Raw genomic sequence first — 14,738 nt, forward strand, 5'->3', positions numbered from 1 at the left:
AATATCTGTGATTGGTGTGCACGTTAAAAGACGTTGCCGTTTTTTAACCAAGCCACTTGAGTTTCTCAGGGATTAAAATTCATCGTGTGATCTGATTCAAGTCACGAGATCTCGTCACTTTTCCGACCAAAAGCCTTTATACCTTGATAAATGAAACTTTCGCCCAACTAACCCACGTAATAATAAGAAATTTATTTTGAACAGCTAAGAAAACGGACGATGGAGAGGAAAAATTCTCGAGAGGGTATCCTGAACAGTATCTCGCTGGGAAATAAGACTCAGAGTAATGGAAATAATCAAGGTGACAACAAGGGCGAGTTTGATGACTTGATATCAGCTCTACGCACCGGTGATGTTTTCGGTGAGGACATTGCTAAGTTCAAGAGGTCGAAGCGCAGACCAGTGACACCCAGTGGTCAAGAATCCCGAAGGCACAGCGCACACAGGGAAGATTCCAGGGAACGGCATTAGTCGTTTGAATAGGACGCAGTATTCAGTTGCAGATATCTTCACACTTGTGATATAATCTGTTTTTTTTTTCTTTCAATTGCCACGACTTTTACGAATCTCTTTTTGCTCATAGTCCCGGCTCGAAGTTATTAATTCAATAGATGCGTGTAGATAAGAATTTTCGGTCGTCCTGAACTTCCGTGTCTGCGATTCTTTCGAATTTAGATTTATATGCGAAAGACTGGAAAAAATTATTCGAGTGCCAAGACAGAGAGTTAAATATTTATTTCAGTATGGAATACACTTATCACGATAAAGGTTTTCCGGAAAAAGATTGTCAAGCTCAATAAGTAAGTTATGAAAAATGTCGTCAAGATACCTCGGTAATCATTCAATCGAACCCAATACTCGATTGGGTAAAGATTCTGTTTCGAAGGAAAGAAATTAGTGGTTTTTTAGTAGAAAAGACAGCATGCGTGATATTTTGCGTTGTAAATAGTCATTATGCAGATTATAGCTATTTTTTTTTCTCGCGTTAAAACGTTGTCAACTTTTCATTGAATGGAGAGAGAAGATCAAATCAAAGCAAACAAAAATTAAAGAGATATTTAAAATGAGGCGGAATAAGAAAAACAGTCATATAATTTCTAAAAATGAATAATATTAAGTAAATAGTTCAAGATCAAAATATTTAAGATACAGATTATATTGATGTACACGTACTATAATCGGACCAATCGATAGAGGTAGGTTTTTTGATTATACCGCTCGTTTTCCCCGTTTTTGAATCATCTACAAAATACCTATCCCGTAAGTATCAAACGTGTAGAGTTTATTTTCCTCCGGTCATAGGATCATTTTAAGGCCTACGCAGTTTTTGTAACTGCACTTTGAAACTAAGGATCATAGTCGAAATTTATAGTTTCTGAAACGAAAATAAAACAAGATCATAGTAAGATTAGTTTATCAACATGTGAAACAAAACAGCCTTACATGAAATATGAATTCAATATTACGAGGAAATACGTAGATTTCAATGTGTAGAAAAAAAGGATTGAAAAAACGAAATCAATTAAATAAATAAATGTAACGATCAATGTATAAGGATCAATGTTTTCTAAGCTTTTGTACTTTTGTAAATATTTAGTATCAATGTCTTATTATTACCGTTATTATTACTCTTCTAATTATTATGATAAAAGATTAAACATAATGTCCGATTAATATATTTACCGTATAATATTAATATCAATATGTATTAATATATATGAGGAAACGAAATAAAAATAAAATAAAAAATACAAAGTTACGTGCGTCGGCGTATCAATGCGTGAAATGGTTTTACCTTCTTCATCGTAAAACTCTCGACGTGTTTCAGTGTATCGGGTTTAAATATTCCATTTCAAATAAAATTTCCCTCGATATTTAGTATACCTTTATACGTAATTAATCATATTAAAGTTCGAAAGTTGTGTTATAATCTGCAAATAAATTCTTAAATAGGAGTTTCAATGGCTTGGAAATAAAAAAATTGAGAGCGAATCGGAGTGTCCAGTAACCGGGTTTCTTGGAAAACGGAAAATTACACGGGAATTTGCAAGTGCCCATGAAAATGCGGGAAATATACGGGAATTTCATATAGCAGCCGGGAATTTTTCGAACGACTAACATTCTTGACCGAGAAATATTATATTACCGTACATTTCGTACACTAAAAATAATAAGTAAAAAAATGAATCGCAAATTACAAGATAAGTTTTGTTTCACTATAATCGTAAAATATTGTGATTATACATTGGCATAATAATATTTAGCCTTTTCTAAATAATGGTTGAGTAGTACTTCTCTCAATTCCGATGTGACGTTCCATCCTGAAAATTTTCGATCCGCTTCTAGGTTGTATAGACGTCAGATTTTCTTTCACAATGCTAATATCCAAGTGCTAAATTTAGAAATGCAAATTTTTCCCCCAATTGCAAATGAACCTGACTAGTCTAACTTCGGATAATAAAGAAACCAAAAAATCCATATTGTTTATGCCTAGTTTTTTGGCTATACGTATTGTTGCTGTTTAGCTGTTATTATTTAATTACTGTAACTGTTTCCATCCAAATTAATATGTTCCAATTACTATTACTTGATTATTAGCGTTTCCGTTTAGTTATTGTCAATACTTTGTCTCGAATGTCGGATTTCATTTGTTGTCATATTAAAATAAAAATTAAAATTAAATTATGAAAATGTTGCGTAAGGCATTTACACTTGAGTTTTCGCTATTGCCGTTTCCCTTTCGTGGAAATATTTCGATATGTAGAAGCGTGAACTGATTGATCGTCACGACCTGATTTTCACAAAACAAACAGTCAATAAATTCCGATCGTGGAATCGCAGGAAATCTGTTGCGCGCAGAAGGTCTTGTCCAGAATTTGCCTTTCCGAATGAAATGTCCTTTGGTGAGAATTTTAAAATTGGTTTATTAAGAGAGGACGATCATTCAAAAATGCGACAAGCTTCGGACGATGTCGTTTTCCATTGAGAATGTAAATTTGTAACAGGTTGCGCAGGAATAATAGAATAATATTTAACTGCGAAGAATATGAACCTCTCGCTCTCTCTCTCTCGTCGCCTAGAAATCTCGAAAGGTACGGGGAGACATGGGTCCCCTAAACCGATAAGCCATACGGCCCAGGGCGTCCTTTGGAATAACCCCGGGTGTGCGTTAGATCCGTCGCGGAAGTTGCTGCCGAGATTTGTTGGATCATTCACTCGTGCACAGGTAAACCGTGTGTTGACCTGGGGCCGATTTTGACGTCGCGAGCATGGGGACGAGAGAGAGGGAGGGAGAGAAACAGAGAATTAAAATTACTACAATCAGAGGAGAGTTTCTTCTCTCTGAGATTCGAAGTAAAATTTGGAGTCGTGATGACGCGTAAAGTGAGGATATTTATTCGATTCTGCGGAAACTTGATCCAAAAATATCACATTGTGGGTTATTTACCGTAGCGCTGAATAATACAAGTAACAAATGACAAATAAATAAGTATAGATTTAATTTATACTGAAATGAAGATTCTCGGGATGTCGAGCATTATCAGTTGCGTGCGCACCCCTCCCCGCTCCGCGATTGGCGATGGGAGGGGGGGTTTTCTGAACGTATAAACGATCGCGCTGGAGTAAGAGCGTCTGTTTACAGAGAACTTCGGTACTCGGTATATCGTGACAATAAACGAATTTATATACGAACCTTTCCTTGTCATACATATAACTTCTCCTTAACCTAACCCGAACACGTATTGCATAAATGCCGTAAATTTATTACGATTTTTTGATTTCGAAATCATTTGTCTGGTTGCAATTGTCATTTTTGTTAAAGCCCATAAGCTGGAAATCTTTACGCGTATCATGTAAAAAAATCGACATTAAAACTCAATAAATGCGGGATTCAGGAAGGATGGGATATAGGTTTAGATTTTTCACAATAATAAAAAGAAGTAAATTAATTTACCGTGTGCTTGATCGAGTAATGAATACTTGTTTTACATTTTAAAGGTGCAATTAATTTCATATTGTTCAATTTTTGAATTCTAGTTACTTCCACATGCAAGTGTTATATTTAAAACCTTCAACTCATGATTAGAAATGCATAAACTTCAAATATATCAAAAATATATTTATATAACTTTGCTCGAAACTGAATAAACTTTCGAAGGTTAAATTCTCACATAGATCACTTTTCATTTAATTAAAGCTTAAAGAAGTAAACAATGCTCTTGACAAAACCAATGCAGCTCTGATTTTGACAAAAGCTTCATTTTACATTTTTTGAATGTAAGAAAATGCAAAAATGAACTGTTGGTAAGTCGGGGAATTTAAAATTTATCCACGAAACAGTCAACTAAATTAATCAAAAGCTATATTTTCAATCTTAATTTTTCTTTGGTTCAGCTCCTTCATCAGACCTTATTATTCCATCGATATATCATCGTGTGTGATTTATGCAACTAATATATTATATATTTATCCTTAGTCGGATTGCCCATATGTAATGATATTAAATTCTCAATTTCACTTTGAAATCACTTTGCAAACCTGTTTGCGTAATTATAATTCTTGATAGACATTTGGCGCACAGCATTCAACATTCGAGATGAGTACATACCGTAAAAGTGTTATTTTTTGTACACTCGGCCGCTCTCCCCGATCCCATACACGCGACAGTCAAAAAGAACTGATTATTTAGTCAGTGTTATGAATCAAGAGAACGAAAAAAAAATCCCTATTAGAATTTTTCAACTTCGGAAATGAGAAATAATTCTGAAAATTAAAAATAATTCCTACTTCAATTTTACGAATGAAGAAATAATCAATTCAGACAAAAAGGGAAAAACTAGTATTAATTTGATATCAATGATTCATTTTTAATGTTCAAGAAAACACTGTTGACTGTGAAATTGTTATCCGTAGAAAGTTGATTCTGATGAATGTTCGAATCGATACTTCCAGAGCAATTAGAACTCAGAAAAAAAAGGAGTTGAATCGGATGAAGAATGAGTTATAAATTTGCTTGTTGGAATATGGAATAAAAGTATAGTTGTGAGAGATGGAATAGATTTACATACTTGTAGAGAACGTTGATGGAAATTTATGTCTTTAGTCAGTGATTATAACACCCAAAATTTTCAAATTTTGGACTATAGTTTTTTGTCTTGCTTCACCCATTAAAAAAATAACGTATTTGCACATCTAAACTTTTGGAAGCTGTAACAAGTCCCGATAGTTTTTTTCAAGATTTTAAATTGCATTAGATTGAGTCGAGGTTTGAGTAATATTTAGAGTGCAGGCTTCTAATGTTTCTTAAATTTTTCGCATAGTTCTGCAATAAAAAATATGTTTCTGACGTATTGGCGGTAATAACTGACGTTGATAATTTTTCTGAAAGATGAGCTATAACAGTTGAATAAGCCCGCCTAAATCACGACAAAATTTGAACGTCAGTAAGTGTAAAGGCTTGACCTCCGTAGCTATGCCCATGAGTTTGGTCCTCACTGTTTCTCGCTTTCACTTCCTCGACAACGACCGAACCGGTGGCACGTGTCAAAAACATAATATAGATAGATATAAAAATGGAGTGAGCTCTTCGAAAATGATATATTTATCCAATAGTCACCAATTTATCAAATTTAAACAAGCACTAGAACTATAAAAAAAAAATCAGAAACATATATAATCAATAAACTACGAAAAGGCAATCACGGCAATTGAATAAATTAACGGACGAAACTGGACAAACACGAGGACAAAATCATACTCGGATACACACATTATATACATTTTATACAAATAACGACGATTTTACTATGATATACACGATAGGAAATAACAGTTCGAACGTTTTATCAACTGGTTATACGTTCTGTTTTATTTTTTCTTGTTCTTTTATTCAACGTTGACACGGAGATGCGGTGAAGGTGATGTACGAAATTATTTATTATTTTAATTTATTTATGTGTTGTAACGGAAGAAGGGCATTCCGTCACAGAGCAATGGATCATTCGACACAGGAGACTCCAAGTTTTTAGAAGATTTTGCAACCAATCATCTACTTTTTTTTGACATCTACATCAAATTCCAAAGCCACGTGTTTGTACCATTTAGGTTGACACGCTTTTCACTCAACAATAATAAAAATCCATTACGCAATTTTTCTCAATTAAAACCCGATTACCGATTTCAAATTTTAAAAAAAACTTAGAATCATATCTTCAACGCATCTCTAGCGAAGAGAAGAATGTTTCGGATTTTTTGGTATATTTTCAAAATTTGAGACAATGAGACATTGAATTTTTTCATTTCGTAACTTTAAAAGTACTCATCAGATCGGAAAACAAATTCTTCATGGGAACATTCTTGAAACGATTGGAACTAAATATGAAGCATTTCAAATTTTTTTCAAAATATTTGCTGGTCATAGTTGATTTTCTAAAAAACTTTGGAAAAATAAACTGATCATCTTAAAGATGCCACTGTCGTCTATAAAAGATTCGATATATTCAGGTAAATATAAATCATACACGTTCATGTATTTGATTGCGTTTATTTTTTCACTGTATAATTCCGTCGTACATATTGCTTGTGCAATACTTTCTCAACTTTTCAATTTCACGTTGACGACGGTATATTACCAACGTTTTGCACGCGATAGCTGTCGGTTGAGAAGAACTTCATTACAAACTTTATATATTTTTAGGCAACGCCTCCGAAGACTTTTTTCACACCGGCCATCTAATCCTCTGAGTCTGCAGCTTACAATAAAGTTGTGGCATCTAAAAGATGTGAGAACTCGACTGATAGGTCGGAAACCGATGCATCCTCTGCACATCAGTCTGGTAGCAATACTTCGGCGTGCGTACAAATACGTTCTTATTCGACGTTGAAAGAATGAGTGATGGATCAGTATCTTATCGAAGAGAGAGATCATCTGGTGTATGGGGGCTGTATTCAATCACGACTCGTTTCGTAAATCAGCAGAGAAAGTGGCTTTATTCAAATACATTTTCTCCGAAATTGATGAAGTCCAAAAATTAGAACTCAGTAAACACCTCCAACCATCCTATTTACCTATATTACTAGATTAGCTATGATATGAAAAGGAAAGAATTATTCATTTCGAAATGGGATTCTATTCGACAAGCGCACGATGTCTTCCATAACATGAATATTCATGAATGTTCCCACAACTTTTCATTTGCTCTCTCGATCTTGGATTTTCGTAGGCATAGAATCGGAACGTTGTTCTAGCTAGTCGCAAGTGAAGTATCTACGTTGGGTAGAGGAGCAGTGAAGTTTTTCGAAAAGTGTTCGGATGGAAAAAAATTCAGAGTAACTGTAATACATCACGGATGCGCTAATTTTGAACGAGATGAAATGGATGCTCCGTACATGAGACAGTATTTAACGCAGCGTAGTGATTTAAAGACCTAAAAAGGTGATAGGAAGAGAAAGAACGAGGCTTCTTAACACTTCAAGTGTATTTTAACACACATTTGAAAGACGAGAGCGAAATTTTTCATCATCCAACTATCGCAGAACGGCAGCGTTATCAGCTGACCCGTTAACCGAAGGATATATCTTCAGTCAACGGCTGACCATCGAAGGGCCTGGCGGCTTGAGTCTGGAATCGGCAGGAGAGATGAAGTGTGTATTTCTTGTATGAAATGTGAAAACTAAAATCATTATACATCATATCATATCATCATACATCATACATCATACATCATACATCATACATCATCATACATAGTATTAAAGGTCGAAACCAAAGTTTGGATGTCGGATGTTCAGAAAGTGACGTCACCAATCTCAAATCAGCTAGCCGAATTCCTCAGTCGGGAAACAACCGCGCAGTAGAGCGGACGGATGAGAGTCGCGCTCCGCAAATTTCGAGTACCGGGTTCTCAACCTCCCGGATCCCGCGCTTCGGGTCCGCGACGTGGTGAAACTCGACTTCCAGGATAAGCGCTCCGTGGTTCCTGGTTCATGTTTACAATAAATCATTTCAATTCATTCTTCGCGCAAGCACAAATTCAGTAGCTATAAATACGCTACTGAAATTTTTCCTACTATTAATTAATTAATTAATTATATTAATCATTACACAATATTTTCAACGTGTTCTTATGCTGAAAATATTTATTACTATTCGAAATGTACTCTGAGGCGGTTATCGGTGGTTGTTGGAGGTGATTGGCGGTGGTTGAAGGTGTTCGGAGTTGGACGAGGAGGAGGACGAGAAAGACAAGGAGATGAAGGTGGACGAGGATTTGTACTCAGTGAGTTTAATATTCTGATAATATTTAATGGCAGCTGTAGTTATGAAGTATTTAAAATTTTTCAAATTTGTAATGTTTACAATGGATTATTTCAATTCGTTTTTCGCGCAAGCACAAATTCAGTAGCTATGAATGAGCTTATACAATTTGTTATAATATTGATTAATTAACTATTCAATTACTCGATTATATTAATCCTTACACAATATTTTCTATGTGTTCTCATACTGAAAATATTTATTACTATTCAAGGTAAAAGGTGAGGTAGTTATCGGTGGTTGTTCGAGGTGGTTAAAGGTGGTCGGAGGTGGACAAGGAGGAGGACGAGGAGGACGAGGATTTGTGCTGGGTGAGTAAAACACTTTTATAATATTTGATGGCAATTGTAATTATATTTCATCTGAAATATTACAAACTTGTCACGTTTACAATAAATTATTTCAATCCATTTTTCGTGCAAGCACATATTCAGTAGCTATGAATAATCTTATACAATTTATTATATTATTAATCAATTAATTAATATTCTTATGATATTTAATGGCAATTGTAATTATGTGGTATCTAAAATCTTTCGAACTTGTCATATTTATAATAAATTATATCAATTCATTTTCCGAGTAAACATAAATTCGGTAGCTATAAATGCGCTGATGAAATTTATTATATTATTGCTTAATTGATTCAGTATAAAAATCCTGACATAATATTTTTGATGTGTTCTCATACTGAAAATATTTATTACTATTCCAGGTATGACCCGAGGTGGTTGGCGGTGGTTGAAGGTGGTCGGAGGTGGACAAGCACGGGGACGTGGAAGACGAGGAGAACAAGGTGGACGAGGAGGACGAGGATTTGTGCTCGGTGAGTTTAACATTTTTATAATATTCGATGGCAATTGTAATTATATTATATCTAAAATGTTTCGAACTTGTCATGTTCACAATAAATTATTTCAATTCATTTTTCGCGCGAGCACAAATTCAGTATTTATCGATGCGCTCATGATATTTCTATAATTTTTGATAATTTTATCATAATCTTGTTGATAGAATGTGTCAGTGAAAAAATCATATTAGTACGTACACAACATTCTTAAAGTGTTCTGATTTTTATTTGTTCCAACACGCTAGTGAAATTTCTGTGATGTTTCATAATTTTTTCATAATCCTCGTAGAATGTGTCAATAAAAAAATTATGTCACTCCTTCAACAATATTTTTCTTGTGTTCTGATACTGAAATTATTGATCAGTATTGGACGTATGACCAGAGGTGGTTAGCGGTGGTCGTTGGAGGTTGTTGGCAGTAGTTGCGGTGATGAAGGTGCACAAGGAAAAGCACGACGATTACGAGGACTTGTGCACTGTGAGTATAACATTTGTATGATATTTGATGGAGTAGGAGTAGGAGTAGGATCAGGAGTGGGAGATGGAGTAGGATGAGGAGTAGAATCAGAAGTAGGAGTGGAAGTAGGTGATGGAGTAGGATCAGGAGTAGGATCAGGAGTAGAATCAGAAGTAGGAGTGAGAGTAGAAGTGAGAGAAGGAGTAGTAGGAGTTAAAGTGGAAGTAAGAGTAGCAGTAGTAGGAGATGGAGTAAGAAATAGGAGTAGGAGATGGTGTAGGAATCGGAATAGTAGTAGGAAATAGGAGTAGGAGTAGAGGTAGAATCAGAAGCAGGAGGAGGAGTACGAGTGAGAGAAAAATGAGAAGTAGGATCGTGAGTAACTCGTACTTGAGAGTACGGTAGGGTAGGGTAGGTGATGAAGGCGCACAAGGAAAAGGACGACGATGACGACGATTTGTGCACTGCGAGTATAACATTTTTATGATGTTTGATGGAATAGGAATAGGATCAGGAGTAGAATCAGAAGTAGAAGTAGGGAGTAGGAGTGGGAGAAGGAGTAGTAGGAGTTATGGTAGAAGTAAGAGTAGCAGTAGTGGGAGATAGAGTAGGAATAGGAGTTGGAAGTAGCAGAGGAGATGGAGTAGATATAGGAGTTAGAATTAAAAATAGGAGATGGAGTAGGCATAGGAATAGAAGTAGGAAGTAGGAGTAGCAGTGAAGGTAGGATCAGGAGTAGCATTGTGAGTAGAGTAGGAGTAGAAGTAGGATCTGGAGTCATAGTAGGAGTGCGAATAAAAGGGTAGGAGCGTTAAAGGGTGGAAGGGTGGGATGGGGTGAGGTGGGGTGGGGCGGGGTAGGGTCAGGTCGTGTATTAAATAATAAATCCATATTTAATGACAATTGTAATCATGTGGCATCAAAAATTCGGTAGCTATAAATCCGCTAATGGAATGTATTATATTATTGATTGATTAATTAATTCTTTTGATTCTCATATAATACTTTTAATTTGTTCTCATACTGAAAATGTTCATTACTATTCCAGGTATGACACGAGGTGGTTATCGGTGGTTGTTGGAGGTGGTTGGCGGTGGTTGGAGGTGGACGAGAAGGAGGACGAGGAAGATGAGAAGAACAAGGTGGACGCGGAGGAGGAGGATTTGTGCTCGAGGAGTAAAACATTTTCATAATATTTATTGGTAATTGCATTAACATTGTATTTGAAATTTTTCAAACTTGTCATGTTTACAATAAATTACTTCAATTCATTTTTCGCGTAAGACCATGTTCAGTAGCTTCAAATGTGCTAATAAAATTTATTACATATTAATTAATTATATTCATCCTTACATGATATTTTTGATGTGTTCTTATACTAAAAATATTTATCACTATTCCAGGTATAACCCAAGGTGGTGAGCAGTGGTCGTTGAAGGTGGTGAGCGGTAGATGGAGGCGGTCGAGCTGGACGAGGAGGAGGACGAGGAAGACGAGGATTTGTGCTCGGTGAGTTTAGCATCATTATAATATTTGATGAAGTAGGATCAGGATCGGGAGTAGGAGTAGGAGTAATATCAGGGAAAGAAGTAGTATCAGGAGTAGAAGTAGGAGTAGGATCAGGAGTAGGTGTAGAAATAGGAGTGGTAGTAGTAATAGAGGCATGGTGCGGGGGGGGGGGGGGGGGGGGAGGGAAGGGTAGGGTGACAAAGAAGAAAAACCGAATAGAAAATAGTAATAGCCCTTTGCCGTAGCATAGATCCATACAAGATTCCAAGGTAGGCATCTTAGATTTACGAGCAAAGTCTGATTAGTACTTTGTCAATCTTGTTAGACCTATGAGATACGTTTCTAACCAGACAAAAATATATCGAAAATTTACAGTATTTGACAACAGTGATACCTTATCACATGGACAGTGGCCCACCTGATAATCAAGCTTCACAAGTCCTCATTAAGAGTAAGTTTTACAAGTTCTTGGTAACAGTACCAACAATTACTTAATAACTTCATTCGAAATGAATGATATGTTTTTGTTTTCAGTATTAAAGGCTATCAATGAGGATAGTCCAACGATGCCCACATTATTAACGGACTACATATTGAAAGGTGGGTTGATTTCTTTCACCTTGTCTTGAATCCGTGCGAGATAAACACTTGTATATTTCACGGTTCAGTTATTATCATGAGGTTGAAGTTCGTAATGTTATTCAGGCGATGAATTTTTAGAAAAACTTGGAATACAACTTCAGGATTGTCTGAAAATAAGTAAACCGTAATAAACCAAATTGTAATCATATCAAGTTATCAGTAATAAGCAATTGCGGGTAAAATATTAGCTTACTTTTGTAAGTATTGATGAATATAGCCTCCATGAATATTCGTTGTTGGTATATAAGGTCTGGCAACGTACCTACTTTCTGTAAGAGATGTTGAAGACTTTTAACATAATTATATTTCAGATCTGTGCCCCACCTAGTGATCCACTAGTACATATCCTCCGATGTGACATCGCTCCGCTACGTATGCAGAAGAAAAGATTTATTAAGATGCAGATTGCTCCTCTCTTCTTGCCATTGTGCTTTCAGCCATTGTTGTGGTGTGTGTTTAAAATTAAGGACAGTATATAATATAGAATAACAGGTACATCTACGAATATAGCACTGCAATAAATCTTATATAAATGAGCTCTCACTGAGATTTCTCTGTATTTATAACTCGACGCGAGAAGGCAAAAATCAATGTAATGCCATCTGTAAGGTAATTGGACTCGTATTTGCACTACGAGAACTCGTTGGGAATTTTGCGGTGAAGTTTGAAAAATTGTTGTAGAAGAAATTAAATAACTATAAAAATGGATAAAAAATATTATCTCTAATAGTAAATGTAGCTAATACAGCTTTAACCGTATATCGATTATGTTAATGATCTATTGTGACAAGATCGGAATTAGATGAGCTCTCTAAATACCCTTTTCTAGTCTATTAACTTATATCATGTATATGTAAATGTATATTTCTTCAGTTTATACAATCACTGCACTAGGATTACCCTTGCCATGTTTTATGGTGCGCTTGTGTAATTTGTATATTATTAACCTTACGCTTTACTCTATTTGCGACAAGTTGCGACTGTTTCTCTTTTCTTGGCAATTATTTATGTACATGTATGTGTATATATGTATATATATACTTATGAATGCGTATATACATATATGCACATATTTAAAACTAGACTTTTACAATAAACATAGAGGTTTTAGTATATTCACATACGGATTTCTGTGTATATGTATACTTGAACTAAAATATCCTTATCTCTAATACGGAGTTCTTCGTAATTCGCATTTGTTCTTGTAACCCAATGTCCTACATACGATGGCAAAAATCGAGATCCAACTTAACTGAGTCTCAAAGCCCTGTTGACACAAAAGCAGCTATTTGATAGAAATTATAGTTTATAGTTTACACAGCCCATTGCATGATTTTTCAATATAAATACATATGTTTCAATGTATTTAGGAATAATTTATCAAATATACAGAGGTCATGTGCTAATAATAAATGGATTGATTCGACCGCAGTTTAATGTATTCATTAGAGCTTTAACAATAAATCTAAGCTTTGTTACTGCTTTTATATTATTATGGATAATCAAAAACATTTCTGACTATTCGTGCTGTGGAAGCATGGGGATTAAACCAAATGTAGCAAAAGATTAGAAACAGTGTATGTATAGTACAGGTATTTTTCTAATAATGCAAACACGTGCCGCTGGCTTAGTCTTGACATATCTAGAATACCATGCCTTGCGAATCAGCTTTCCAGACAGAGATGAATGATGAATTTTAAGGACTGCATTATCGTTGTTGAATACTCTATGCCTCATGGGAAACGAAAATCTGTAACGATAAAATTGATGCACCGGATCATCGTCGACTTTAACTTATGAAACGTCCTACCGTTTTCGAACACCTCCTACCTCCCCCTGCCACCTCCGACCATCAATGGCCACTTTCGATCACCCCCTATCACCTTCTGCCAGCGCCGACCACCTCCTACCATTTCCGAACACCTCCAACCATCCTATTTACCTATATTACTAGATTAGCTATGATACGAAAAGAGAAGAATTATTCATTTCAAAATGAGATTCTATTCGACGCGCGCTTGATGTATTCCATAACATTAGTACTTATAATTATTCCAATGACTTTTCATTTGCCCTCTCGATCTTGAATTTTCATAGGCATAGAATCAAAACGCTATTTCAGCTGGTCGCAAGTGAAGTATCTGCGTTGGGTGGAGGAGCAGAATTTATTTTTCGAAAAATATTCGGATGAAAAAAAATTCAGAGTAACGGTAATACGTCACGGATGCGCTAATTTTGGACGAGATAAAATGGATGCTTCGTATATGAGACAGTATTTAACGCTGCGTAGTGATTTGAAGACCTAAATAGGTGATAGGGAGAGATAGAACGAAGCTTCTCAACACTTCGAGTGTATTTTAACACACATTTGAAAGATACGAGCGAAATTTTTCATCATCCAACTGTCGCAGAACGGCAGCGTTATCAGCTAACCCGTTAACCGAAGGATATATCTTCAGTCAACGGCTGACCATCGAAGGGCCTGGCGGCTTGAGTCTGGAATCGGCAGGAGAGATGAAGTGCGCATTTCTCGTATGAAATGTGAAAACTAAAATCATTATACATCATATCATATCATCATACATCGTACATCATACATCGTACATCATACATCATACATCATACATCATACATCATACATCATACATCATCATGCCTAGTATTACAGTTCGAAACCAAAGTTTGAATTTTCGGATGTTCGGAAAGTGACGTCACGAATCTAAAATCAGCTAGCCGAGTTCCTCAGTCGGGTAGCAACCGCGCAGTAGAGCGGACAGTTGAGAGTCGCGCTCCGCAAATTTCGAGTACCGGGTTCTCAACCTCTCGGATCCCGCGCTTCGGGTCCGCTACGTATTTCGAGTACCGGGTTCTCAACCTCTCGGATCTCGCGCTTCGGGTCCGCTACGCGGTGAAACTCGACTTCCAGGATAAGCGCTCCGTGGTTCATGGTTCATGTTTACAAT

General features: G+C 36.0%; 1 protein-coding gene and 1 long non-coding RNA gene across 5 annotated transcripts in view; both read left to right on the forward strand.

The window, feature by feature from the left end:
- The window catches only part of LOC124307324 (disheveled-associated activator of morphogenesis 1), a 58,099-nt gene extending 56,386 nt beyond the window's left edge, over nt 1-1,713 (forward strand). For all 4 annotated transcript variants that reach the window (XM_046768863.1, XM_046768864.1, XM_046768861.1 and 1 more), the window contains exon 11: nt 205-1,713. In XM_046768863.1, the coding sequence (XP_046624819.1) occupies nt 205-471 (267 nt within the window). In that variant the 3' untranslated portion in view covers nt 472-1,713. The remainder of the gene's footprint in view (nt 1-204) is intronic.
- A 7,382-nt stretch (nt 1,714-9,095) lies between these two features.
- Nucleotides 9,096-12,444, forward strand: LOC124307418 (uncharacterized). The gene is made up of 3 exons (XR_006908808.1): nt 9,096-9,143; nt 9,533-9,645; nt 12,087-12,444. It is a non-coding gene; the product is annotated as an uncharacterized LOC124307418 (long non-coding RNA).
- Nucleotides 12,445-14,738: the final 2,294 nt, after the last annotated feature.

Source organism: Neodiprion virginianus, chromosome 6, assembly GCF_021901495.1.
Source record: "Neodiprion virginianus isolate iyNeoVirg1 chromosome 6, iyNeoVirg1.1, whole genome shotgun sequence".
NCBI lineage: Eukaryota > Metazoa > Arthropoda > Insecta > Hymenoptera > Diprionidae > Neodiprion > Neodiprion virginianus.